A 27,439-nucleotide genomic window follows, 5' to 3' on the forward strand; every position below is an offset into this window, starting at 1 on the left:
CCTTTATTCAGATTCTAGCCCAACCTCTGTAACTTCTTCAGCTGAGGACTCTCTCCCTTGTTTGTGCTGCTATAGTATAATGATCCCCAAAGTGTCTGACTGTGTGCTATTATCAGTAAAGTATGTCACTCCTCCAACATATGCATATTTATATGCTCATAGATTATGATCGTGTGTGCAACAAGCAAAAATAGAAATTAGGAAAGTTTGAGATAAATTTAATACTAAATGTTGTGATTCTCTTCTCGCACACAGGGGGATCATCTTGTGTAGCACATCCGTGTCCCTTCTACAAGATGAACTAACTAGACTAACTTGGTCTTTAACTAGTTGGCTAAATTTCTTAAACTTTGTGAAACTCTTTCTTCTCTCATTTGCAAGAAATATCTGTAATGATTTTTCTATTGATATAATTCTTGCACATTTTACTTCAGATAGTTAACAGTTCTTCCCCTAAGTGTTCATCTACCAAAATGGATGGTAAGTTTCTGGAGGGCAAGGATTGTCTTGTTCCTCTGTTTGTTTCTCAATGCAAATGGTATCTTACATTTAACAGGTACTGAAAAGTGATTTGTGAGGATCAACGGATTCACAGGGTTTTCTCCTGGAATTGTCAGAATGCCAAGGCAGTTCTTAAGTAGATTCCTGGATGAGGAACCCTCTCTGCAAAAGACAACCATTTGTGATGAATGAAGGGAAACAGAGCTCTTAGATCATTGCATATAAGATGGCCTCTCATTACATGGATTTCTGCTAGCTCTGTGTACTTATTTAAAGTTTCAATCATCTGACAGTTATTTATTGGGTGCCCATAATTTGCCAATCACATGTTTTTTTTCTTTATCCCTGTCCCATAAAACAAAACAAAACAAAACAAAACAAAACACCCATCCTCAGAGCTTCTCTACAATAGAAAGACACCAAACTAAAAATAAAAATGCATGAATCTCAGGAAGAGAAGTTCTAAAAAACAATCTAGACCATCTGCCCATGGGATGCTTGATTTTCTCAACAGCATCACATCAAGGGAATTGCCAATATTTTCACAACAGCTTCTTGCAGGAGGGTTCTTGCTGCTCCCATACTGTCCATTCAAACTCCAGGCGGCTGTGAGTTGAAAATCAATTATTCTTTATGTTGAGGAAACATTGTGTTCCTGTGGCTTCTACACCTTTGGGAATCTAAAAGAGTTCACATCTCTCCTTTACACATTTTGAACCAGATACAACATTTCCACAGAGCAGTTTTTTTCCATATTAAATATTTGTAAGTTTCCTAACCATTATATATATATATATATACACACATACATATGCGCTGTAATTTTGATTTCCCTCTTTGTTGTACATTTTAAACCGTTTCCAGTTGGCTTGTATTTCTTTTAATATAGAATTCTTAGAACTTAATAAAACACTTCAGATGTGGCTTGACCTATTTTAAATTACAAGGAAAGAAGGAGGAAACTGGATGAAGGTGAGGCAAGGTAAATATATTAAACCCAGAGACACTACACAAATCTTTTCATTCCACTGAGACATGGATGGCCACTGATTCTTGATCTCCTTTATTTGGAGGTAGGAGGGCAGAAGTTCAAATTACAGATTTGCCCCCACCTTTCTTTTGAGAGTTCCCTAACTTATGTGAAGTATGATTTGCTTAGTTGGACTGTATATTTTGTCAGTTTCATGGAAAAAGCACTGATTTCTTTGTTCTAACAACTTTATTTTGTGCTGATTTTTCTTTGATACTTCTAAAATAAATGTAATGTACATTTCAGAGTCTAATATTTGCAAAGGGCTTTGTCATTAGTTTACATGAGCCATTTCTTGTCTCTTGGGAAATCAATGATATTTACAGAGTTCTGACTTTTTTTTTTTTTTTTTTAAAGAAACAAGGTCTTGTTATGTTGCTCAGGCTTGCCTTGAACTCCTGGTCTCAAGGGATCCCGCCCCCACCCCGACCCTGTCTCAGCCTCCCAAGTGGCTGTGACTATAGTCATGTGCCACTGTGACAAGCTAAGAGTTCTGATGTTTGCAAGTAGTTTCTTGAGAAAGGCATTGGCAGCCTTGGTGAGGCATCTGGAGTCTCAGACTGATACTCCTTGACATTGCTCTGTGCTACTCTAATTGCCCTTGTGTTGTGATGTGCATGTTTCAGTGGTAGTTAAATTAAGGAGTAAAGGAAGCTACCCTGAGGGGAGCACAGGCATCTACCTGCAGCATTTTGGGCACATTCCCCATTGGCCCACCCATCTCATATTTGACTGACCTCTAAATGGATAGCACTACACCCAGTTTACTATGGTTTGGAGAAACAGTTCATGTCAACTTTCTGTGAATGTCATGGTTCTTTCAATAGAAATCGGAGCATTGGACAGAATAGCTAAAAGGTGGTCCAGACTGGGTGCATATGGCAAATTGATAAGAAAGAGTCAAGTTTTCATCAAACTTTCTGTACATAAACCTGTACCAGCAGAGCAGTGAGCAAGAGGTGCAGGAGAAGGTGGATGACCTTTGAGTGTTGGTGATTTAGAATTAATTATCCAGGGGTTGTTTTGATTCAGTGGCACATACATGTGGGATCGGCATTTGGTATAATGCACTCAATGGACAATATGACCTCTAAAGTTCTATTTAACTTATTCAAGCTTGATTCTGTAATTTTATTATGATAAGGAAGCTGCTTTCCAATATTATATTGTCTTTAATAGAAAGTGAATTATCAAAATTGATATTCTCCCTGTATGATTTAAAGGAATATGCCTTTGAAGTCAGTAAAATATGGGTTAAAAATCTTTGTTCTTTTTCTTAAGGATGATGAGCAAATTATTCAATTTTCCTCAACTGTGGTCCCCTCATCTCTAAAATGGGGCATCTTAGGAAGAGTAAATGTGACAAGGAATGTAAAGGGTTTAATGTTATGCTCACAGTGACATTTGATGAATAATTTCTTAATTAATCTCAGAAATCAAAGCAGATAAGCTGAATAGCTACTGAGGCTATGTTGTTCAATTTTGAAATTTCAGTCTAGGCCCTTGGAATTCTTTGGGTGCTGCTGGTTACTTTGTGTGCAGTGCATTATGTGGAGGTCCCTGAATCCTTCTCTATCTGCTGAGCAGTTAAAAGGCAGTTCTTTAACTGGAAGCAAACACGAAGACTAAACTGTCCTAGTTTTGAGGAAGAAGAAGAAGAAGAAGGAGGAGGAGGAGAAGGAGAAAATGAAGATGAAGAAGAAGAGAAGAAGAAGAAGATTAAGAAGAAGATGATTAAGGATTCTGCAACAGTTCTGTCATTGCAAATGACTACCCATTTCTAACCACGACATAAATTCAGAGGAAAACTTTCCTCTTTCTATAGCTGAACATGCTTAATTAATAAATATGGTTAGTTCCTTCCATAAGTATCCTTTAGGGGGAGACCACTAAACAATCAACCCTTTCTAGCACAAAATTAAAAATATCAGTCTCCTAAATATTTAGTTCACTTGAGGCTCTTGGCATTAATTATTAAATGGATGAAGGCAAACAATATCTCCGCCACTTGCACGATCTAGGCATAATCTTGTGTGCTGTATCTGTAGAGGTCAGAGGAAGTAGGGATTGGAAAAATAATCAAGGCACTGAAGTCTACACTAGACTACTGTTTTAGTTAAACTTATTTTATTTGCTTTTTTATGTTGATCAAAATGCAGTATAGCTATGCCCATATATGTGTTTATAGGGCAGCAATAAACTCCAGTGTCAGGAGGCTGGACAGTCTCTGTTTTCCTCTTCAGGTCTATTCTATCCTGCTCTGTACTAAAGTCTATATTAGACTATTGTTTTAGTTAAACTTATTTTATTTGCCTTTTTATGTTGGTCAAAATGCAGTATAGCTATGCCCGTATATGCATTTGTAGGGCAGCAATAAACTCCAGCGTCAGAGGGCTGGACGTTTCTCCATTTTCCTCTTCAGGTCTATTATATCCTGCTCTGTACCCCAGGAGGCTGACTTCTATATGTTATGTGGACTGGTCTCCCATATCCATTGGCATCTGGTTGGGTTTACCCCAGTGGGAGGTATTAGCAGGAGAGAGTAGTCCAGATATTTGCATTTTAGGATCCTTTCTTTCCTCTACTGAAGTTTACAGCTCCTGTTGGGTCTACCCAGAATATGGTCAAGAAGAGGTATTTAGACTCTAAAGGGTCATGTCGCCTTTGGCCTGTGATTAGTTACAGGTGTCCTGAGATTAGGGTAATTTCATCTTCTCCCATCCCTTTGGGCCTAGGAGTGGTGAAATCTTCTGGCTGTTATTAGCCCCAGGTGCTTCACCTTCCCTTGTAGTTTTCCCTAAATTTTGCACATACACTTAAAAATATTCTTTTTGTTAAGCTTTTTTTCAATGATTTTCTCGAGGCGATTGCCAGGACCCTCAAAAAGACAACACTAACACTCATTTTAGGCTTGAGGCAGAGAGAGAAGAAAGAGAAGAAATTCACTATATGTTTCCATTTATGACAAGTCTCTCTGGAACTTGAAGATTATTGTTTAAAGACAGTTTACCAATTCCAAAGAAAAACATTATTATATGGCTAAGTTTTCAATTATTAAATATGAGATCTTTAGCAAAGCTTTTAGAAAGAATTATGTTCCACTTTTTTTCTGATTCAAAGCAAAGAGATTTTTCATCCTTTCCTCAGAATATATAGTGAACATTATTTGGACACTATTCAAAAGAAACAGAAGGCAAATCAGAGGAACAACTTCTTTATATTGATACATGCTTTTTACATGAAAATTAAAATCTATCAAAGAATCACTCTGTTGCTATTGTTGACTTTTTTTAGTATAAAACTTTAGCATGCCATCCCTTTCCAATGAACCCCTTTTCCCCATCATAATACATCAAGTTTAGTTAACCATACATTTTTTACTGAATACGTACTTCATTTGAAGTCTGTTTTAAGTAGCCTCTGCATGTGGAAAGTACCTGTTTTGCAACCCCTTCTCAGAGTTTCATCTTTTGTTTTATATCTACTGTTTAATATGACAAATGCTCCAAAAATATTTATAACACCTATTTGTACTTTTCTCGCTCTAAAAATGTTTAAAGAGAAGGTTCAAGTTTCTTTTTGCCCTAAAGATCATTATGGGATGGGCTCCTCATAGGCCCAACGTGGAGAAAATTCTGAGTTATTTTTGGTCAAAGAGGTTTACACAGAAGCCAGCTCTGAATTACTTCTAATGAGAAGAGCAAGACTCCTGTTTTCGCCTGTCATTTATCTTCTCTTGCCTTACTCTTTTCTCCTATTTTGCTTTTTCTTATCTCTCACTTTAAATTTTTCTCTCCCTCTTGATGCAAAGCTATATTTTCCTTTCTTTTTCTGTGCATTTTCCCATCCTATTTCCCTTCTTTCTGTCTCTACATTATCTTAAGAGAGCACAAATCATTTATAGCTTGATCCACTCAGCCTGAATCTTTTCCACTTTGATTCACAAACTTCTATTTCCTCTCCTTTGAACCCCTAATTTGCTCCCTATGTCCCTCATGGAGCGTGTAACCATCTAAAGGTTGGCCCAGGGATAAGGCCAGGAAGCACCAGCTGCTTGACAGTAAAGTCGCTGGTCCTACGTGTGGGCTGTAGGGGGCGATGCAGTGTAAGGTCTGTCCTGGGCATAGGCGGTGCGGCAGTCTTGCTCCTCACAGAGCTTTGAGGAGCTGGACCAAAATTGTGCTCCACAGAGAGAAGATACCGGTGCCGGGAAGCACCAGTGCCCTGAGGAAGGGCCATTTCCAAAAGCCCTGTGCTGACACAGGGTTGCTGGTTCCTCTTCAAGAGCCCACTCTCTGGGGTGGGGCCATATCTCCAGCAGAGGTGGGCTGGAAAGGACCCCCCCAATCCTGCCCGCCGTGAGCTTAGCTGGAGCCATGGCCTCTGCACCCATCTCGATGCTTGCGATGCTCTTCACATTGAGTGAGTAATATCCCCTTCCCATTTTCCACTCGCATGATTCACTTACATGCTCTCCAGCAGCTTCACTGATGCAGCATGATTAATTTACAGGTGGACTGAGAGCTCAGTCGGTGGCTCAGCCGGAAGATCAGGTCAAGGTTGCTGAAGGGAATCCTCTGACTGTGAAATGCACCTATTCAGTCTCTGGAAACCCTTATCTTTTTTGGTATGTTCAATACCCCAACCGAGGCCTCCAGTTCCTTCTGAAATACATCACAGGGGATAACCTGGTTAAAGGCAGCTATGGCTTTGAAGCTGAATTTAACAAGAGCCAAACCTCCTTCCACCTGAAGAAACCATCTGCCCTTGTGAGCGACTCCGCTTTGTACTTCTGTGCTGTGAGAGACACACTGATAGGGGCTGCAGGGGGAGCAGAACACAAACTCTTGAGTCTGGTAAAGCCCATTTTCTTGAAGTCTTTGTTCCTTCACATGAGAACGGTGTGTTTCCAGGATATGTCACTTATTATGTTAAACTACAATTTAAAACCATAGAATTTGCTCATTCCGCAAGTGTTTATTGAGTCCTGATGTGCCAGGTACTGGGCAAAGCACCGGTCATAAAAAGGTGAAAGAAGTGTAAAACAAATAGAAAAAAACATAGGAGAAAATTACCATGACATTGGTCTGGGCAAGAAGTTTCTTCCTTCCTTCCTTCCTTCCTTCCTTCCTTCCTTCCTTCCTCCCTCCTTCCCTCCCTGCCTCTCTCTCTTTCTTTCTTTCTGAAAAGGGGTTTATTTTCAACAGACATTTCTTTTTATACCGAGGTGAAATGTCATCATCATAATAATTTTGCAATGTTACATACCCTGTTGAGACCATTAAAAAATTAGGTTCATGGTATACACATCCAAGTTTGTTACAAAAGCATATTGTGTGATGCTGTGGTTTGGGCATCTATTGATCCTGCCACCCGAAGAGTGAACATAGTACCCAGGAGAAAACTTTTCATCTCTTGTGAGCAAGGAATTTTTGGATATGACCCCAAAAGCACAGGCAACAAAAGCAAAAATAGACAAATGGGACTATATTAAACTAAAAAGCTTCTGCACAGCAAAAGAAACAATAAATAGAGTGAAGGGAAAGCCTATGGAATGGGAGGAAATATTTGCAAACTCTACATCTGATAAGGGGTTAATATTCAAAATGTTTAAGAAGCTCACATACCAAAAACATCCAAATAACCTGATTAAAAAATAAGCCAAGAAACTGAATAGCCGTTTCTCAAATGAAGGTATAAAAATGGCCAAGAGGTATATAAAAAATACTCAACATCATTAATTATCAGGAACGTGCAAATTAAGACCACCATTAGATATCACCTCACAACCTATTAGGTTGGCTATTATCAAAAAGACAAAAGATAACAACCATTGTTGAGAAGGTGAAGAGAAGGGAACTCTTCCACACTGCTGGCAAGAACGTAAATTCCATAATGTGCAGCCATTATGGAAAACAGTAGGGAGGTTTCTCAAAACACCAAAAATAGAACTACTGTATGATCCAGCAGTCTCACTATTGGGCATATATCCAAAGAAAATGAAATCAGTATGTTAAAGAGGTATCTGCACTCTCATGTTTATTACAGCACTATTCACAATAACCAAGATATGGAATCAATCTAAGTGTCTATACTTAGATGAATGGATAAAGAAAACATGGCATATAAACACAATAAAATACTATTCAGTCTTATAAAAGGAAGAAATCCTGCCATTTGTGACAACACAATTGAGCCTGGAGGACATTATGTCAAGTGAAATAAGCCAGGCACAGAAAGACAAATACCACATAATCTCACTTATTTGTGTAATAAAAAGGTTGAATTTATCGAAGCAGAATAGAATTGTGGTTACCAGAGGCTTGTGAGGGGAATGGAAAGGGATTGGAGAGATGTTGGTTAAAGGATACAAAATTTTAATTAGATAGGAAGAATAAGTTCAAGATATCTATTGCAATGGTGACTATAGCTAATAATAATGTATTTGCAACAGAATTTTTTTTTTTTTTGAGACAGAGTCTCACTCTGTTGCCCAGGCTGGAGTGCAGTGGAGTGATCTCGGCTCACTGCAACCTCCACATCCCAGGTTCAAGCTATTCTCCTGCCTCAGCCTCCCAAGTAGCTGAGATTACAGGAGCCCGTCACTAACCCTGGCTATTTTTTTTGTATTTTTAGTAGAGATGGGGTTTTACCATGTTGGCCAGGCTGGTCTCGAACTCCTAACCTTGTGATTCGCCTGCCTCAGCCTCCCAAAGTGCTGGGATTACAGGCGTGAGCCACCGCGCCCAGCTGCAACAGAAATTTCTAAAAATTGCTGAAAGTAGATTTTAAGTGTTCTTACCACAAAAAGGATATGTATGTGAGGTAATGCAGACGTTAATTAGCTTGATTTAGCCATTCCACAATGTACACATATTTCAAAACATTATGGTGTATACCATACATATATACAATTTTATTTGTCAGTTTAAAAAAGAATTGAAAGAAGCTATCTTTGATCTCTATGTGCCAGGTGTGTTTCCAAACATTAATGAACGCATTTAATTCTCTCAAGTATTATCATCAGCTTCACTTTACAGATGAAGAAGCAAAGTCACAGAGAATTTAAGTATCTTGCTCAAGTCACAAAGTTAATAACTGGTAAATTGCAACCCAGGCAGTGTGTCTGTAGGGCACGTGGTCCAACTACTCCACTCCTCTGCCAGTCTATAGGCTTCTTGGGGCAAGAGACTGATTTTGGTGATGGTGTAGCCCTAACTCCAGAAAGGGTCGCTGTCAGAAAAGTGTTGGTTATATGAATGAACAATAAACTGACACTCTAAACAGTTTGGTGTGTGCCAAGATAGAGAATTCAGAAAATGCTCTATGAGATGAGGATATAGGAATAGCTTAGCTGTGAAAGAAGACAGAAGCAGTCTGTAATGGGAGGAGAGTTTGAATCAAGGAAGGGTATAAACGTATAGTTCTTATAAGGATAGTTGCTTACGGTTCCTATGTTCACATCTTACTTATGCTCTTGAGAGGAACTGGACTTAATGCACTTTTCTCTCTTTATCTTTTCCCAAATTGGAGTGTCCTGGGAAGGGCTCTGTTTGACTCAGTGTGAGTTAGGTGGCTTTTCCTTGGACTAATCAGTGGTGGCCATGGGTACAGGCTGCTTGGATTAGCCCAGCTTGGCTTCCACCTTTGGTGGCTGGGGGTGGGAGTGAGGATTCTGCAAGTTAGCAGCTCTATTTTGAACTGCCTGGTTAAAAGGAGTATGTCCCCAAATAAGTTAATTTTTACACAGGGATCTACATCTGTTTATTTTTTCCCCCAAATGGATAGCCAGTGGTTCTTACACCACCTCCTGAAAAATTCACTTTTGCCCCATAGATTTGAAATACCATATTTATAGTACATTAAATTCCTAGATATACTCAGATCTACTTTTGAACTCTTGATTTTTATAGTTTTGTGCTAGAATGTGCTGCTTTAGGGAGATTCACCCTGCAGCCTTTGGTTTGTACCTTGTGATTTACCAGCCTTCTTTTCCTATCCTTCAATCCATCACATACCTTGAGAAGCCTTATACACAAGGATGTGGACACCTTAGCCCACATGTCTACAGTCCAGGCAAACAGTGATCTTTTGGCCACCCATTGGGCCTAGAGTTGTGTACACAGGTGGGATATCTGCTTCTGGGAAGATAATCCTTGAGATAGGCCCATGCAGATCTTAAAAGTGTGTTTGGGGATGTTTGTGCAGAGAATTCTGAAATCCTAGTACCCAGAATATGGTCAAGAAGAGGTATTTAGACTCTAAAGGGCCATGTCTCTTTTGTCCTGTGATTTTCTCATAGGGAAAGGGATAGAAATAGCTGAATAATAGCTGGGGTGGAGGCACAGAAGTCTGAGCAGGGACATCACTTGCTCAGGTCTAAGGGTGGCAGTGTTCTGTACCATTACTGCCAAAATACATTTGTATTCATGAAACCATGATATCTGTTTTAGATTTAAGTATACAGTTGTCATAACTCTAGGTAAGCTCTCAGCCACCATCACTGTTTCACTCCAAAGGAAGTTCATGTGCACAGGGATATTTTTATCACATTACACCATTGACCTGGCTGTGTGGCCTGTTTCTGCCTTTGATACTTATAAATACAATTTATGCAAGTCCTGCAAAGGAAAGAAGTCTTTCTATACAATTATGACTTATTTATTCATTTAGCTATTCACTTATTCACTCAATGATTATTCGTGGAGTTTTGACTATGTGCTGGGCATTGTTATCATCCCTGCAGATGCAGTGGTGAACAAATCTTTCCCTCCAGTCATTCCCCAGGCTGCACACGTGTTCGTATCATTTCCCTACCCAAATAGAACTACTTCTTAGTCAAAGAGATACAACTCTCAAGATGATTTCCTTCTCAGGAAAATTCTCCAAGGTTAAGCTAGGCCTTAGATATTAATCTTTTGTCATGTGGTAGTGATTGGTGGTGGTGGTGATGGGAGGGGAGTTATGTAGGGAAATGAGAATCTATATTTTCCCCCTTTTTTAAGGTGGCTCAGAGGGAACAACTATGTCTTTTTAGAAGTTCTGTTTTGACTTAAAGAAAAGTTAGTCTAGCATTCCTTTTTCCTGTTTGTTGGGAAATACTCCTTATAAACAGATAAACTTCAGGAAAAATGAGAAATTCTGGAAAACTTATCTTCATAAGGTTTATTTTTCTCCCCCCTTTTATATCACTTCAAGAACTTTGTGAAAAGAGAACTGAATTAAGAATTAGGAAGCATAGGTTGTTTCTGATTCTTCCTCTAAGTAACTATGTGATATTGGACATGCCATTTCTACTCTATGTGCCTCATCTCTTAATTAATGAAATCGAGATAACTGGAAGGATTGTTGTGAGGATTGCTTTATGTGTGACATATGTCTTGGACCCCAAATAAGAGTGGGTATTTAGGTGGGCAGAGCAATCAGATACCTAAGACACCAACACTGTGGAGCCCTTATAACTGCCCTGAACTGCTGACATTTGAACTGTATCATGATAAATTACTTTATTTTGGCCTTTGTTACATCAGTTGGCCCTGTATTCTAATTTAATCTTCTATACCTGAAAACCTGCTTTCAGAAAAGGAGCTAATATTATCTATGTACATTGTAGTTAAGTTGCATTTAAGCACCAACTTAAAAAAGCTATTTGTGGAATCACAGCTTTTGTCCTTGAAATACACTTTTAAGCATTTTAGAGAAAGTAAAGGTAGGGAAACACGTTTTGGGGAAGAAAAGTTGTCCTGGTTTTGCTGAGAACACTATGTAGACAGTCATCTTCTCATCCATGTGAGAATCTGTCTCTGCCTGGATACAAGGGAGACACTTCTCCCTGCAGTCTTCCCATGCTACATTCAGTCCTCCCTCCTCTCATCTTTCCCTGATTGTGTAGTGAGTTTCACTGGGTTCTTTGAAAGAATCTTTGAATTCCATTCTAATTCTCAAAAATTGTGCTTCTGTGATATGCAAGAGTTGGTGGGGGTTCCACCATGAATTCCAGGAGAGGCCATAGGTAAGCTGTGGTCACTTGCTGTCATCAGCACTGCAGGGATCCCACACATATCCTGCAAAATGCCTCCTTCTGCAGTATAAGTAATGAACAAGTATTAAGTAAAGTGATATTTCGTTTAACTATTAAATTAGCAATTGTAAACTATATAAACAATATTGACAAAGAGTAAATGGGTACTGAAGTGTACTATTGATGGCATAAACTCATATGATGCCTTTGGGAGGCAATCTGGCAATCTTCACTGTGTCTCTTTTCTCACTTTTTACTTGCTCTTTTACCCACTGAAGTGTGGTTTTAACTTCCACCATTGGCCCAAACTATTCTTGCCAGGGTTAGCAACAGTTTCTTGGGTTACATCCAATGAATGATTGATTATTCCCTCTTTGAAACCTGGTCCTCTTTTGGTTTCTGGTATACCACTTTCCCTTTAAAAAAAAAAATTTGAGAGCTGATTTTCAATAGATCATAGTGAGGGAGCTGCTCTGCTATGTGTGAAACCCCAGCCCACCTCTTTCTTTTTGATGTTCTTATATCTTTGGCTGAACCTGCACTGTCTTTTTTCGTGGGCTTTTCTTCTGCTCACTCTTTTATCGGGAACCTGCCCTGATATTCACGTAGGTTCCTTTCTATTTTTCCCAAGTGTCAGCCGGCTTGAGAAATAAAGGGACAAAATACAAAAGAGAGAAATTTTAAAGCTGGGTGTCTGGGGGAGACATCACGTGTCAGTAGGTTCCGTGATGCCCCACAAGCTGCAAAAACCAGGAAGTTTTTATTAGGGAGTTTCAAAAGGGGAGGGAGTGTGCGAATAGGTGTGGGTCACAGATGTCAAGTACTTTACAAGGTAATAGACTATCACAAGGCAAGTGGAGACAGGGCGAGATCACAGGACCACAGGACCAAGGTGAAATTAAAATTGCTAATGAAGTTTCGGGCACCATTGTCTTTGATAACATCTTATCAGGAGACAGGGTTTTGAGATCAACCGGTCTGACCAAAATTTATTAGGCGGGAATTTCCTCTTCCTAATAAGCCTGGGAGCGCTATGGGAGACTGGAGTCTATTTCACCTCTGCAGTCTCGACCATAAAAGACAGGTGCACTTGGGGGGCTGTTTATAAGCCTATACCTCCAGGCTTCCTTCTCTTTCTCAGGGACGTTCCATGCTGAGAAAAGGAATTCAGCGATATTTCTCCCATTTGCTTTTGAAAGAAGAGAAATATGGCTCTGTTCTGCCCAGCTCACCGGCGGTCAGAGTTTAAGGTTATCTCTCTTATTCCCTGAACATTGCTGTTATCCTGTTCTTTTTTCAAGGTGCCCACATTTCATATTGCTCAAACACACATGCTGTACAATTTGTGCAGTTAATGCAATATTTACAGGGTCCTGAGGTGACATACATCCTCCTCAGCTGACAGGATTAAGAGATTAAAGTAAAGACAGGCATAGTAAAGCACAGGGGTATTGATTGGGGAAGTGATAAGTGTCCATGAAATCTTTACAATTTATGTTTAGAGATTGCAGTAAAGACAGGCATAAGAAATTATACAAGTATTAATTTGGGGAATGAATAAATGTCCATGAAATCTTCACAATCCACATTCTTCTGCCATGGCTTCAGCCAGTCCCTCCGTTTGGGGTCCCTGACTTCCTGCAACACTCTTTAAAGTTGGTGTTTTTTTTTTTTTTGAGACAGTCTCACTCTTGTCGCCCAGGCTGGAGTGCAGTGGTGTGATCTCGGCTCACTGCAACCTCTGCCTCCCAGGTTCAAGCGATTCTCCTTCCTCAGCCTCCTGAGTAGCTGGGATTACAGGTGCCTGCCACCACCACACCCAGCTAATTTTTGTACTTTTAGTAGAGATGGGGTTTTGCCATGTTGGCCAGGCTGGTCTCGAACTCCTGACCTCACGGGTCCGCCAGTTGGTGTTCTTTAGGATTCTTCCCTTGACCTATTTATTTTCTCAGTCAAAAATTCTTTCTGGGTAATATTATCCATGCTCATGCTTCCACTATTATTTGCTGATTATTTTCAGCTCATATATCAAACTGGGTTTTCGACCTATGTGAATTTTCCAGAAGCACCTTAAATCAAATGGTGCAAAGCTTAGCTCTTTATCTTTCTTCCTTTCTCCCCCACTTCACCATATGAAACAAAACAAAACAAGATAAATTTGCTCCTTCTTTTGTGTTTTTCATATCAAACAACAGGACCATCATCTACCCAAGTGCCATCCATTCTCTTGCTCCAAGTCTGTCCAGATGCTGTGCCTTCTGCCTCTTTCTACTCAGCTCAGTCTTCATCATGCTCATTCTTCCTCTTCTCTTAGGTTTTAGTTTAGGTGGGTGTCACTCCTTCTGGGAAGTCTTCCTGCAGTCCTACAACCGAAACCATTTCACTTCCTTGTGTTGCTATAGTACTCTATGCTTTCCCTACTATGGCTGTTATCATGAGGACTATCATTGCTTTTAAAATCCTCTTCCTTCTCACTAGACCACTGGGTCTTTCTTGTCATTGAATGGCCAGTGTCTACCTCAGTGCCTGACTCTAAAAGGGGCTCCACAAATATTTGTTGATTGAATAAATGGATACTTCCCAAGACTCTTAAAATGTTCTTACACGAATCCAGGAAATCCTCTTTGCAGAAGCTAGTCTAAATAAATAATTGGAAGTTTAGACAAAGATTTATGTACAAAGGTTTTTATCATAGTATTCTTTCTAAAACCCAAATGTCTAATACTAAAGAAATTGGTAAATAAGTTATAGCACATTTGTACCATGGACTATGTTGAGGCTATTAAAATTGGGTTTTTATGTATATTTATTGAGAAAAAAAAGTTTGGAAAAGAATATTAAGTTGAAAAAACCTCCAGCATGTGCAAATGTGTGTGTGTTCATGTGCACACAATTCAATTGTGCTAACAATAGTCATGCAAAAACAAAGGATTAAAAAGCGGTATGCCTAAATATTATCAATGATTTTTTCTGGGATATGGTATTACACATGATTTTAAAAACACTTTCCTATATTTTCCAAATTCTGTATTTAGAATTCATTATTCTTCTAACCAGAAAAAAAACCCACTTAAAAAGAATTTAAAATATCCCTCTTGTAGTTGGCTATTGCTATAGGGAGTGGTTTTCTTTCATAACCTTAGGAACTTTCTAAAATTTGCTTTAACAATGGTTTAAATTTTTTATTACAATATACATAAAAAACAACATTAATGTACGTGATATGCTCCTATGTGTTCACCCAAATACTTTTGAACACCAAAAAATGTTTTGCAAAGGAGTATATATATATCAGTTAAGGTTCTCCAGAGAAACAGAACTAATAGGATGTCTATCTTTCTATCTATCTATCTATCTATCTATCTATCTATCTATCTATCTATCTATAAATATTTATTGGAATATATATATTTATTGGAATATACATGTAATTATTGGTTATATATAAATCTTGGTCCAAGTCTAAAGGCTCAAGAATCAGAAGCACTGATGTTAGAGGGCAGGGAAGATGGATGTCCCAGCTCAAGGAGAGAGAGAAAAGTTGTCCTTCCTCTGCCTTTTTGTTCAATTCAGGCCCTCAGTGAATCGGATGATGCCCACCTGCATTGATTAGGGTAGTCTTTACTCAGTCTACCAATTGAAACGTGAAACTTTTCTGAAAACACCCTCACAGACACACCCCACAATAACATTTTACCAGCCACCTGGGTATCCTTTAGCCTAGCCAGGTTGACACATAAAGTCAACCATCACAACCTACTTAACATATAATATATAATATAATTATTAGCACCATATATTAGTTTGCTAAGGCTGTGGTAACAAGAGGCCACAAACTGGGTGGCTTAAACAACAGAAATGTATTGTTTCACAGTTCTGGAGGACAGGAGTTCAAAATCAAGGTGTTGGCATGGTTGTTTCCTTCTGAGGGCTGTGACGGAAGGACCTGTTCTACGCCTCTGTTCTTGGCTTGTAGACAGCCATCTTCTCCCTGTACCTCTTCAAATTTTCCTTCTATTTTTGTCCATCTCGGTGTCCATATTCCCCCTTTTTATAAGGACACCAGTCATCGTTCACCAGTTTGGATTCGAGCCCACCCAAATACCACATTTTAACTTGATTACCTGTAAAAATTGTTTCCAAGTAAGGTCACCTTCTGAAGTACTAGGGATTTGAACTCCAATATGCATATATATTTTTTGGGTGGGAGGAAAACACAATTCAACCCACAACACACCACTACCATCAGTAATTACTTTTTGGAGCCTTTGGGTCTTTGCACCCCTTTGCACAAAATGTTTAATGGAAACATTAAAAAGAGATTACCTTTCTAAGTTTTTCAAAATACAGTTGACAAATGCAAAAGTAATAACAATGTATTACACCGTTAATAACATATATAAATAAAATCAACAGCAATAACACAAAAAACTGAAGGGGCATAGGATTAAACTGTTGTAAGATTCTTGCATTATGTATGAAGTCGTATAATATTAATTCAAGAGAGAATCTGATGAACTGAGGATGCATATGATAATCTGTAGATAAACAATTAAAAAACCAAAGCAAAAAGGTTTAGCTAATAGCCAACGGGGGAAATAGAATGAATGAGTATAAAAACTTCTCAAATAAATCAAAGGAAGGAAGAATAAAGGGCATATTAACAAAGACTAGAGGAAAAACATAGAAAATGGATTATCATTGTAGATTCAAACCAAATAAAAATTACATTAAATGTAAATAGCATAAACATTCCAAATAAAAGGGAGATATTCTCAAACTAGACAAAAAGACACAATTGTATGTCATTCACAAAAAATGTACTTTAAAGACAAAGATGAGTTGAAAGTAAGAGGCAACCTATGCCATGCAAATAGCAACCATAAGAAAGCTATGTGTCTTTATTAATATTAAAGAATATTTGAAAATGAGGGGTGTTATGAGATAAAAGCATTATTTAATAATAAACAGAGGGTCACTTGATCAAGAAGAGATAATATTCTCTAAATGTTTATGTACTGATAGTAGAGTTATAAAATATATGAGACAAAATTAACAGAATTAAAGGAGAAATAGGCAAATCTGTAATCGGAGTTGGAGACTGTAATGCTCTTCTCTAGTAATTGATAGAACAAGCAGACAGAAAGTCAGTAAAAATATACAAGGCTGGAACAATCAACTAGATCTAACTGACATTTATAGAGCACTATACCCACCAAGTGCACTATATACATTCTTTTCAAGTACACATAGAACGTTCATCAAACAGACCATATTTTTAGATGTAAAACAGTCTCAATAGATTTGAAAGGATTAGAATCCTACAGTTTTCTCACCACAATATAATTAATTTAGAAGTCAGTAACAAGGTATACAGTAGAAAATCCCCAAATATTTGCAAATTAAGCAATATACTTCTAAGTCACCCATTGATAAAAGAAGAAATTGCAAGGAAAGTTAGAAGATATTTTGAAGTAAAAAATGATAAAATATAGCCCGGGCGCGGTGGCTCATGCTTGTAATCCTGGCACTTTGGGAGGCTGAGTTGGGCAGATCACCTGAGGTTGGGAGTTTGAGACCAGCCTGACCAACATGGAGAAACCCCGTTTCTACTAAAAATGCAAAATTAGCCGGGTGTGGTGGCACATGCCTGTAATCCCAACTACTCGGGAGGCTGAGGCAGGAGAATCGCTTGAATGCGGGAGGTGAAGTTTGCAGATGAGCCGAGATTGTACCATTGCACTCCAGCCTGGGCAACAAGAGTGAAACTCTGTCTCAAAAACAAACAACAAACCAAAACAAACAAAAATCCCTTAAAATTTCACAGAAAAATTCTAGGCTCAGGTAGCTTCAAAGGTGAGTTGAAGAAGAATTAATTCTAACCCAACACAAAACAGAAAATAGAAGGAGGGCAGTCCGGCCCCATCTGTAGTCATCCACATTGAATCATCAGCATCAGCATCACCTTGGAATTTGTTAGAAATGCAGAGTCTTAGGCCAAACTCCAGTTCTGGTGATTCAGGATTTGCATTGTAGCACAGTTCCTGAATTTGTACCTTTTTGTTCAGCAATGTGGTCCTGAAGTGAGGAAGTAAACAGAATGATGAAGGGAGGTGGGAAAAATATTTTTTTCAAGTTCTAGTTTTTTTTTTAAACTAGTTAATTGTTTTATTTTGTTGAGACTCTAAACTTACCTTAGATTCAATTTTTTTAAATTTGTGAGTGAGATTGGGCTAGAACAGTGGTTCCCCTGTGGGAGCAATTTTGTCCTTCAAGGGATATTTTGGAATATCTGGAGATATTTTTTATTGTCGTACAGAGAGTTGAAACTTGCATTTAGTGGAGAGAGGTCAGTGATGCTTTAAACATCCTAAAATGGACAGGAGAGCTTCCAACCAAGATTATTTTGTACAAATGTTAGTGCCAATATTGAAAAACTGTGGACTACAGAATCCTAAGGGTCCTAATAGCTCTGAAATTCTGGGATCCAATTTAACTGAAAAGACATTCACTGAATACTGTGTGCCAAGTTATTATGGTCTTACATTGGTGTGCCAGCGGGGAGACACTGTCCCACAGCATGGGCATACACTATCTGGCCCCTAACCATGTATATGACCATTGAGCTATGCCAACCAGACAATACATGTTCAGAATTTTGAAAAGAATAGGAAAGCTAGGGTCAGCCACTCTCATACTACAAGGAAATCAGTAATTCACTCTCTGACATAAGTAAGAGTAGGCCAAGGACTGTTTATAACTAACCTCATCACTCAGGTGTACTTTCTATTTCATATTATTAATAGCAAATTATACTCATTATCCTGTATTTATAAATATAATGTGCATCACATACAGAGTGAAAGAAAAAATGACCAAGGGAAAGAAAAAGTAGATAAATTGGGAGCAAAATGAACATCGCTTATGCATATTGAAATCCATGTCAGTCCTAGAAAATAGAGCTATTCCATGCCATTGTTTTTGACAATAAGGCAATATTTTATGAAAAAATCATAGGGGTAGAAATTTTTCCAGCCATAATTGTGAGTAGTGTTATAGTAAATAGGTGGAACAGAAGCAGACCACCTAACGACTAGTATTTTCAACTCTGCATGCTATATATCCGAAGGACAGATATTGACCTAAAGTGTTAAGAAAAGTTCAAGGAAAATGCAACTAAGAAATATGATAAAGGATCTGGGAATTATATGATATGATGAATGAGTAAAAGGATAAAACAATTTAAATGAAAACTTTAAATAAATACATTTGATGTATATAAATCTAAATACATTTTGTAATATGTACATATCTTTGTATTTTAGGAAAGTGATTCTGTATAATCACACTCGAGATATATTAGTTATGCCATGCAGATGAGGAATTAGATTAATTTTCTACATTGCTTGGAGATCTACTAAGTCAAAGCACAGGGAAGGGACTCCAACTTGTGAAAAACAGTCAGACCAAGTTTCCCTGGATGGAGAGTAAATTTGCCATTGTCAGTTTCCTACATATATTATGCTACTAACAGGCATTGGTTTTATGCTTACTTATATTTATTATTACAGGAATGAATCAGAAAGACTAAAGAAATTAAAATAGATGATGTAGGGTTTGGATAGAAAATTTAAAATACTGAAGGACTTTATCACAGGGGAATATCTAAACAATGATTTTAGCAATAGACAATAAAATCGAGGGAAAAGTTTTTGGGTCTGAAATCTGAGTTAGCAGTGCCCAGGGTAACAGGAGGGGAAATTCTACTACAGATCATTCATTATTCAGTGATCACATTTGAGGACAAGCCACTCATTCTGACAATAGGAATAAGAATACACTTGGAAAAGATGTACATTTGTTTACATTATCTCAATCTGTAGTCTGATGTTTCCTGAGATGTTTCCTCTTTTATGTCAATACTTTGCAATAAGTAAGCCACATGTCTGTAATTTCAGATGATCTGTTCTTCCAGAGGAAAATATTTCAGAGTGCATGTCAGATTTTTCATCACAATCTATAGGCTAAACTCTTTCCTTTCATTAGACCAATATTATTAACTCATGGAAGCCTTTCTCTCTCCTTTTATCTTTTATTGTATAATTTAGTCATTTTGAAGAAAACAACACTCATGTTTTGACCTCTGGCACTGTCAATTTCCTGGGAATGGCAAGAACAGGAACAAGGCCAGGCTTGGAGGAGCAGAGCCTGAGATAGCATGCATCTGATATATTTAGTGAACCTGTCTTACTCCAATTTTTGTGCTTAAATGCTAGCTTCAGAAAGAGTTTTCCTCTGTGAGTGCTGAATCAGGATGGCTAATTTGGCTGATTGATTTTCTGGCCAATTCAAAAAATAGTAGAGGGATAAGGAGGAAACGTTTTACACCTCAGTGGCTTTGTAGACTGAATCATGGCATTTTCTTAATTTCAAGTAGACTGTCATTAATAAACATGAAAAACCTCTAACTTCTTCAAATATATTTAACATGACTCAGTAGTGTGCCGAGAAGATGCAATGGAATTCTAAAACCTACGTTTGCACTTTTTCTGTCTGCTAATCCACATAATTTCTGACTGGAGGTACACTTGGAATTTACTTTATTTGGCCTTCTGCTGTTTTATGTGCCAGAATCTCCCACAGATACAGGATAATTGGTTTAGCGTTTGGGGATCTGGCCACAAGGTGGCAGAGCTTCTCTGCTCATGTAGAATGTACGAAAGGATCCTTTTGGTTGACTTCTGTGAGTAGGCTGACGACAGAAGCAGATGCCTCTGTGGACAGTTTAAGAAACCACAGTGCTTTGGAGGAAAGGAAGAGATACTTGATAATATAGCTCTCTTGGCTGGAGATTGCAGGTCCCAGTGGGGAGAACAATGAAGACATTTGCTGGATCTTCGTTCCTGTTTTTGTGGCTGCAGCTGGACTGTGAGTCGAGAGCTTTTGGGGAACAGAGGGTTTAGTAAATACTCATTAGAAGTCTGAGGAGGAGACTCATCTGGTCTTTTCCAGAATGTCTGAAGTTACTACAGTGAAAAAAATAAAAAAGCAAACTCCAGAGAATGATGGCCTGATGATCTTGTCTGACTTTTCCTTTTGCACAGGTATGAGTAGAGGAGAGGATGTGGAACAGAGTCTTTTCCTGAGTGTCCGAGAGGGAGACAGCTCCGTTATAAACTGCACTTACACAGACAGCTCCTCCACCTACTTATACTGGTATAAGCAAGAACCTGGAGCAGGTCTCCAGTTGCTGACGTATATTTTTTCAAATATGGACATGAAACAAGACCAAAGACTCACTGTTCTATTGAATAAGAAGGATAAACATCTGTCTCTGCGCATTGCAGACACCCAGACTGGGGACTCAGCTATCTACTTCTGTGCAGAGAGTACACATTGCTTCTCAGGCACCTGTATCCTGTACCCAAACCTGCACCTGGGACTAAAGCCACACTCTATTTCCTTTACCTTTAAGTCAGGGGTTTTGCTGTAATGTATTTTTAATGTACGAACATTACAAAACATCCTAAAAGGTCAGTTTCAAAATGACTTAATGATTTTCAGAACATTTTGATTAAACTCTTTTTGGGAGTTAATGATTTCTTTGTTGATATCCTGGTCTTAGGGTTGACTTTATGGGTGCCATAAAGTCATCTGAATGATTTCTCCCCTACCAAGGACATCTTAGTGTCAGAGAATCCTCTCTTTGATGGAGTCTCTTATCTTTTAACATTAGTATTTATTAACTTTTTCTAACTATAATATATTAACTGCACGGTATAGGAAAAAACAGGAAATTATAAAATAGAAAATCAAAATGTCTTATAATCCTATCATACAGATAACTCATAGCTAACATTTAGTATTCCTTCTTCATTAAAAAAAAAATTAGGATCGCTTTTCCTGTGGCAGCAGCGGGGGTGACAGGAGCAGTGGCTCTCTCCTCTCTCTGCCATGGCATGTGCTTGCCCACTGATGTCAGCGTACTCTGAGAAGGGAGAGTCATCTGGCAAAAATGTCACTTTGTCTGCCATATTCAAGGCTCCTATTCGACCAGATATTGTGCAAAAACAACAGACAGCCCTATGCTGTCAGTGAATTAGCAGGTCATCAAACCAGTGTTGAGTCTTGGAGTACTGGCAGAGCTGCAGCTTGAATTCCCAGAGTTCGAAGTGGTGGGACTCACCATTCTGGCCAGGGAGCTTTTGGAAACATGTGTCGTGGAGGCTGAATGTTTGCACCAACCAAAACCTGGCTCCATTGGCATAGTAGAGTGAATACAACCCCAAAACGATATGTCATCTCTTCTGCCCTGGCTGCCTCAGCCTTACCAGCACTGGTTATGTCTAAGGGTCATCGTATTGAGGAAGCTCCTGAACTTCCTTTGGTAGTCGAAGATAAAGTTGAAGGCTACAAGAAGACCAAGGAGGCTGTTTTGCTTCTTAAGAAGCTTAAAGCCTGGAATGATATCGAGAAGGTCTGTGTCTCTCAGCAAATGAGATCCAGCAAGAGCAAAACGAGAAACCATCACCGTATCCAGCGCAGGGGCGCCGCATCATCTGTAATGAGGATAATGGTATCGTCAAGGCCTTCAGAAACATCCCTGGAATTACTATGCTTAATATAAGCAAACTGAACATTTTGAAACTTGCTCCTGGTGGGCATGTGGGACATTTCTGCATTTGGACTCAAAGTGCTTTCTGGAAGTTAGATGAATTTTCTGGCCCTTGGCATAAAGCTGCTTCCCTCAAGAGTAACTACAATCTTCCCATGCACAAGATGATCAATACAGACCTTAGCAGCATCTTAAAAAGCCCAGAGATCCAGAGAGCCCTTCGAGCACCTTGCAAGAAGATTCATCGCAGAGTCCTAAAGAACCCACTGAAAAATCTGAGAATCATGTTGAAGCTAAACCCATACACACAGATCATGCGCCGGAACACCATTCTTCGCTAGGCCAGGAATTACAAGCTCTGGGTGGATAAGGCAGCAGCCGGCAGCAGCAGCACTAGAAGCCAAATCAGATGAGAAGGGGGTTGTAGGCAAGAAGCCTGTGGTAGGTAAGAAAGGAAAGAAGGCCATTGTTGAGTTAAGAAGCAGAAGAAGCCTCTGGTGGGAAAAAAGGCAGCAGCTACCAAGAAACCAGCAGCTGAAAAGAAGCCGGCAGAAAAGAAATCTACTACGGAGGAAAAGGAGCCTGCTGCATAAACTCTTAAATTTGATTATTCCATAAAAGTCAAATCATTTTGAACAGCTTCTTTTGAATAAAGACCTAATCAAAGAGGCAGTGAGGAAAAAAAATTAGGATCACGCAGACTTGTATTTTAATTTAATAGTATATTCTAACCTGAATGTTTCACATTTCCCCAATCTTATAAAAATAAATTTTTAAATGATTTTGTGAGTGATTTTATAAGCCAGCATTTTATTTCCCCTATAATCGTCCCATATATCTGTGGTGAAAGACAGTATTTTTCTGAACTCAGGTGTTACCCTTTAAATAGTTTCTTACATGTAGGAAGTTTTAAATTTTCTAGAAATTTATTTTTTCTTCTGTTCTAGAAATAATTTGTTTCTTCAATCACTTATGCTCTTTTCCTCTTGTTCTTTCTTCCTCCTTGAAGTGCTGAATGTTTTCATTTGTCCCATTTTTTCTTCTATTTTTCACAGCATTTTAAAGGGAAAGTTATATGTTTCTAACATTGTATGTTAAGGTTTCTTTCAGCACTGATGATACTGGGATTTATTAAATCTTCCAGGAGCAGATAAGGAGGTCAGGGTTGATTTAGAATTATTTGCCAAGCCAGAAGTCAGGATGTCTTTTGCCAGTACGAATGGTACATCACTTATATTTAGATGCCAGTTGGAGAACTTGCTGGAGAGGTCCATAGTGATATCCACTTCTGTGCCTGAATTGCTTTTATATTACCATCTCTTTGTATGATTGTATCATTCTAACAGGGAGAGTAGTTTGGTGACCTATGTTCAGTGGTTTGGTTCCTTAAAAATGACAACGATGCTATTTGGTATTCCTCTAATGGCATGCAAACAAACCATAGTTTCTTTTTGTTTTTTTTGAGACGGAGTCTCGCTCTGTCGCCCAGTGGCACAATCTTGGCTCACTGCAAGCTCTGCCTCCCGGGATTATGCCATTCTCCTGCCTCAGCCTTCCGAGTAGCTGGGACTACAGGCGCCCACCACCAGGCCCGGCTAATTTTTTCTATTTTTTGGTAGAGACGGGGTTTCACCGTGTTCGCCAGGGTGGTCGCGATCTCCTGACCTCATGATCCACCCGCCTCGGCCTCCCAAAGTGCTGGGATTACAGGCGTGAGCCACCGCGCCTGGCCGTTTGTTTCTAAGATTAAAAATTTTGTTTAAAAACAGATGTTTACTTTCTGAAATGCCTTATAGACATAGTTGGTGTTTAGTTTTTCACTTTGTACTCGTTATCATCATTATCATCATCATCATCATCATCAAGTGGAAGCTAATTCTTCCTCATATAATTCATGATCAGAATTACCCTTTATTATTTTACTCTTTGATCTCTTTCTACTCCCCAGGACCCCTGCCACTGCTTTATAAGTGTTAGTCTAATTGCTCATTTGTCCTTAGAGCTGTCCCAGGTGAGCTTTTATCATGTAGGCAGTAACACATGGGTTGATTGGACTATCCTTCAAGTCTATCTTCTTTATAATATGTTTAAAAAGTTGCTCAGTTTTTAGGGCTATGACTTGTGCCACTCCTTGCATCTGGCACTTGTGTGTATTTCACCGTTTTTAATGTTTTACCAATGGACATTTAAGGAAAGGGGCTAGGTAAAATGCACTGAATACACAGATCCATCAATATGTTTGAAATAATGCATGTGAAGCACCTAGCATGATCCTGGCATGTACTCATCATTATTTAATACCGAATGGGTACTGACATATCAGCAGACTTCATCCTCAATATGGATGTAGCTAGATAAAAACCAACAGAATGTAGCTTTCTCTTATTTCTGGCTCGGTGTTTCACTTTTTCTGGTATCATGATGCCCACTAAATTGAACATGTCCAAAACTAGAATATGTCTTTTTTATTTTATTTATTTATTTACTTATTTATTTTGAGATGGAGTTTTGCTCTGTTGCCCAGGCTGCAGTGTAATGGTGTGATCTTGGCTCACTGCAACCTCCGCCTCCTGGGTTCAAGCGATTCTCCTTCCTCAGTCTTCTGAGTAGCTGGGATTGCAGGTGCCTGCCACCATGCCTGGCTAATTTTGTATTTTTGGTAGAGACAGGGTTTCGCCATGTTGGCCAGGCTGGTCTTGAACTCCTGACCTCAAGTGATTCACCTGCCACGGCTTCCCAAAATATTGGGATTACAGGTGTGAGTCGCTTTGCCTGGCCAATATCTGCCATTTTAAAAATAAGTTTTTTGATATAGACTTGGCAAGATGGCTGAATAGGAACAGCTGTGGTCTGTAGCTCCTAGCAAGATTGACACAGAAGGCGGGTGATTTCTGCATTTCCAACTGAGGTACCCGGTTCATCTCACTGGGACTGGTCAGACAGTGGGTGCAGCCCACAGAGGGCGAGCCAAAGCAGGGTGGGGTGTTGCCTCATCTGGGAAGCAGAAGGGGTCAGGGAACTCCTTTCCCTAGCCAAGATAGCCGTGAGGGACTGTGCCGTGAGGAATGGTGCACTCCAGCCCAGATACTGCACTTTTCCCATGGTCTTCACAACCCACAGACCCACAGGAGATTTCCTCCGGTGCCTATGCCACCAGAGCCCTGGGTTTCAAGCACAAAACTGGGTGGCTGTTTGGGCAGACACTGAGCTAGCTTCAGAATTTTTTTTCATACGCTAGTGGTGCCTGAAACACCAGCAAGACAGAACCATTCACTCCCCTGGAAAGGGGGCTGAAGCCAGGGAGCCAAGTGGTCTGGCTTAGTGGGTCCCACCCCCACAGAGCCCAGCAAGCTAAGATTCACTGGCTTGAAATTCTCGCTGCTAGCACAGCAATCTGAGTTCGACCTGGAACACTCGAGCTTGGTGGGGAGACGGGCGTCTGCCATTGCTGAGGCTTGAGTAGGCGGTTTTACCCTTACAGTGTAAAGAAAGCCGCTGGGAAGTTCAAACTTGGCAGAGCCCACCACAGCCCAGCAAGGCTGCTGTGGCCAGACTGCCTCTCTAGATTCCTCCTCTCTGGGCAGACCATCTCTGAAAAAAAAAGCAGCAGCCCCGGTCAGGGTCTTACAGATAAAACCCCCATCTCCCTGGGACAGAGCACCTGGGGAAGGGGTGGATGTGGGGGCAGCTTCAGCAGACTTAAATGTCCCTGTCTGATAGCTCTGAAGAGAGCAGTGGATCTCCCAGCACAGTGTTCGAGCTCTGCAAAGGGTCAGACTGTCTCCTCAAGTGGGTCCCTGACCCCGTGTCTCCTGACTGGGAAACACCTCCCAGTTGGGGCCAACAGACACCTCATACAGGAGAGCTCTGGCTGGCATATGGCAGGTGCCCTCTGGGACAAAGCTTCCAGAGGAAGGAACAGGCAGCAATCTTTGCTGTTCTGCAGCCTCTGCTGGTGATACCCAGGCAAACAGGGTCAGGAGTGGACCTCCAGCAAACTCCAGCACACCCGGAGCAGAGAAGCCTGAGTGTTAGAAGGAAAACTAATGAACAGAAGGGAATAGCATCAACATCAACAAAAAGGAAGTCCACTTACAGACCCCTATCTGAAGGTCACCAACATCAAAGACCAAAGGTAGATAAATACACAAAGATGGGGAAAAACCGGCATAAAAAGTCTGAAATTCAAAAAACCAGAACGCCTCTTGTCTTCCAAAGGATCACAACTCCTTGCCAGCAAGGCAACAAAGCTGGACAGAGAATGAGTTTTACAAATTGACAGAAGTAGCCTTCAAAAGGTGGGTAAAAACAAACTCCTCTGAGCTAAAGGGGTATGTTATAACCCAATACAAAGAAGCTAAGAATGTTGAAAACACGTTAGGTGAATTGCTAAATAGAACAACCAGTTTAGAGAAGAACATAAATGACCTGATGGAGATGAAAAACACAGAATGAGAACTTCGTGAAGCAAACACAAGTATCAATAGCCAAATCAATCACGGAGAAGAAAGGATATCAGTGATTGAAGATCAACTTAATGAAATAAAGTGAGAAGACAAAATTAGACAAAAAAGAATGAGAAGGAACCAACAAAGCCTCCAAGAAATATGGGACTATGTGAAAAGACCAAATTTACGTTTGATTGGAATACCTGAAAGTGATGGGAAGAATGGAACCAAGTTGGAAAACTCTTCAGGATATTATCCAGGAGAACTTCCACAACCTAGAAAGACAGGCCAACATTCAAATTAAGGAAATACAGAGAACGCCACAAACATACTCCTCGAGAAGAGCAACCCCAAGACACATAATCATGAGATTCACCAAGGTCGAAATGAAGGAAAAAATGTTAAGGGCAGCCAGAGAGAAAGGTCGGGTTACCCACAAAGGGAAGCCCATCAGACTAACAGTGGATCTCTCTGCAGAAACCCTACAAGCCAGAGAGAGTGGGAGCCAATATTCAACATTTTTTTTTCATCATTTCAGCTTTATTTTATATTACATCAAAATTATGTTTTTGAAACTTTATGGAGACTATAAAACATTTGCTTTCAAAAAATTACCCTTGTTGCCTATAGTATCTTCTCCATAGGCATATTCTACATGTGTTTTATGATTTCTTTTTTTATTTTATTATTATTATTTTTTATTATACTTTAAGTTTTAGGGTACATGTGCACAACGTGCAGGTTTGTTACATATGTATACATGTGCCATGTTGGTGTGCTGCACCCATTAACTCGTCATTTAGCATTAGGTATATCCCCTAATA

General features: G+C 39.5%; 1 pseudogene and 2 gene segments (V, D, J or C); all 3 read left to right on the forward strand.

The window, feature by feature from the left end:
- Window positions 1-5,721: 5,721 nt before the first annotated feature.
- On the forward strand, window positions 5,722-9,389 carry LOC100988042 (T cell receptor alpha variable 3-like). The segment is given in 3 exon segments: window positions 5,722-5,953; window positions 6,044-6,335; window positions 9,239-9,389. Coding segments are annotated over 3 exon segments (489 nt in total).
- Window positions 9,390-20,428: 11,039 nt separating this feature from the next.
- LOC100988364 (T cell receptor alpha variable 5-like) lies at window positions 20,429-21,045 on the forward strand. The segment is given in 2 exon segments: window positions 20,429-20,480; window positions 20,657-21,045. Coding segments are annotated over 2 exon segments (441 nt in total).
- Window positions 21,046-21,440: 395 nt separating this feature from the next.
- Window positions 21,441-22,778, forward strand: LOC103786401 (large ribosomal subunit protein uL4-like; annotated as a pseudogene).
- The last annotated feature ends 4,661 nt before the right edge of the window (window positions 22,779-27,439 follow it).

Source organism: Pan paniscus, chromosome 15, assembly GCF_029289425.2.
Source record: "Pan paniscus chromosome 15, NHGRI_mPanPan1-v2.0_pri, whole genome shotgun sequence".
NCBI lineage: Eukaryota > Metazoa > Chordata > Mammalia > Primates > Hominidae > Pan > Pan paniscus.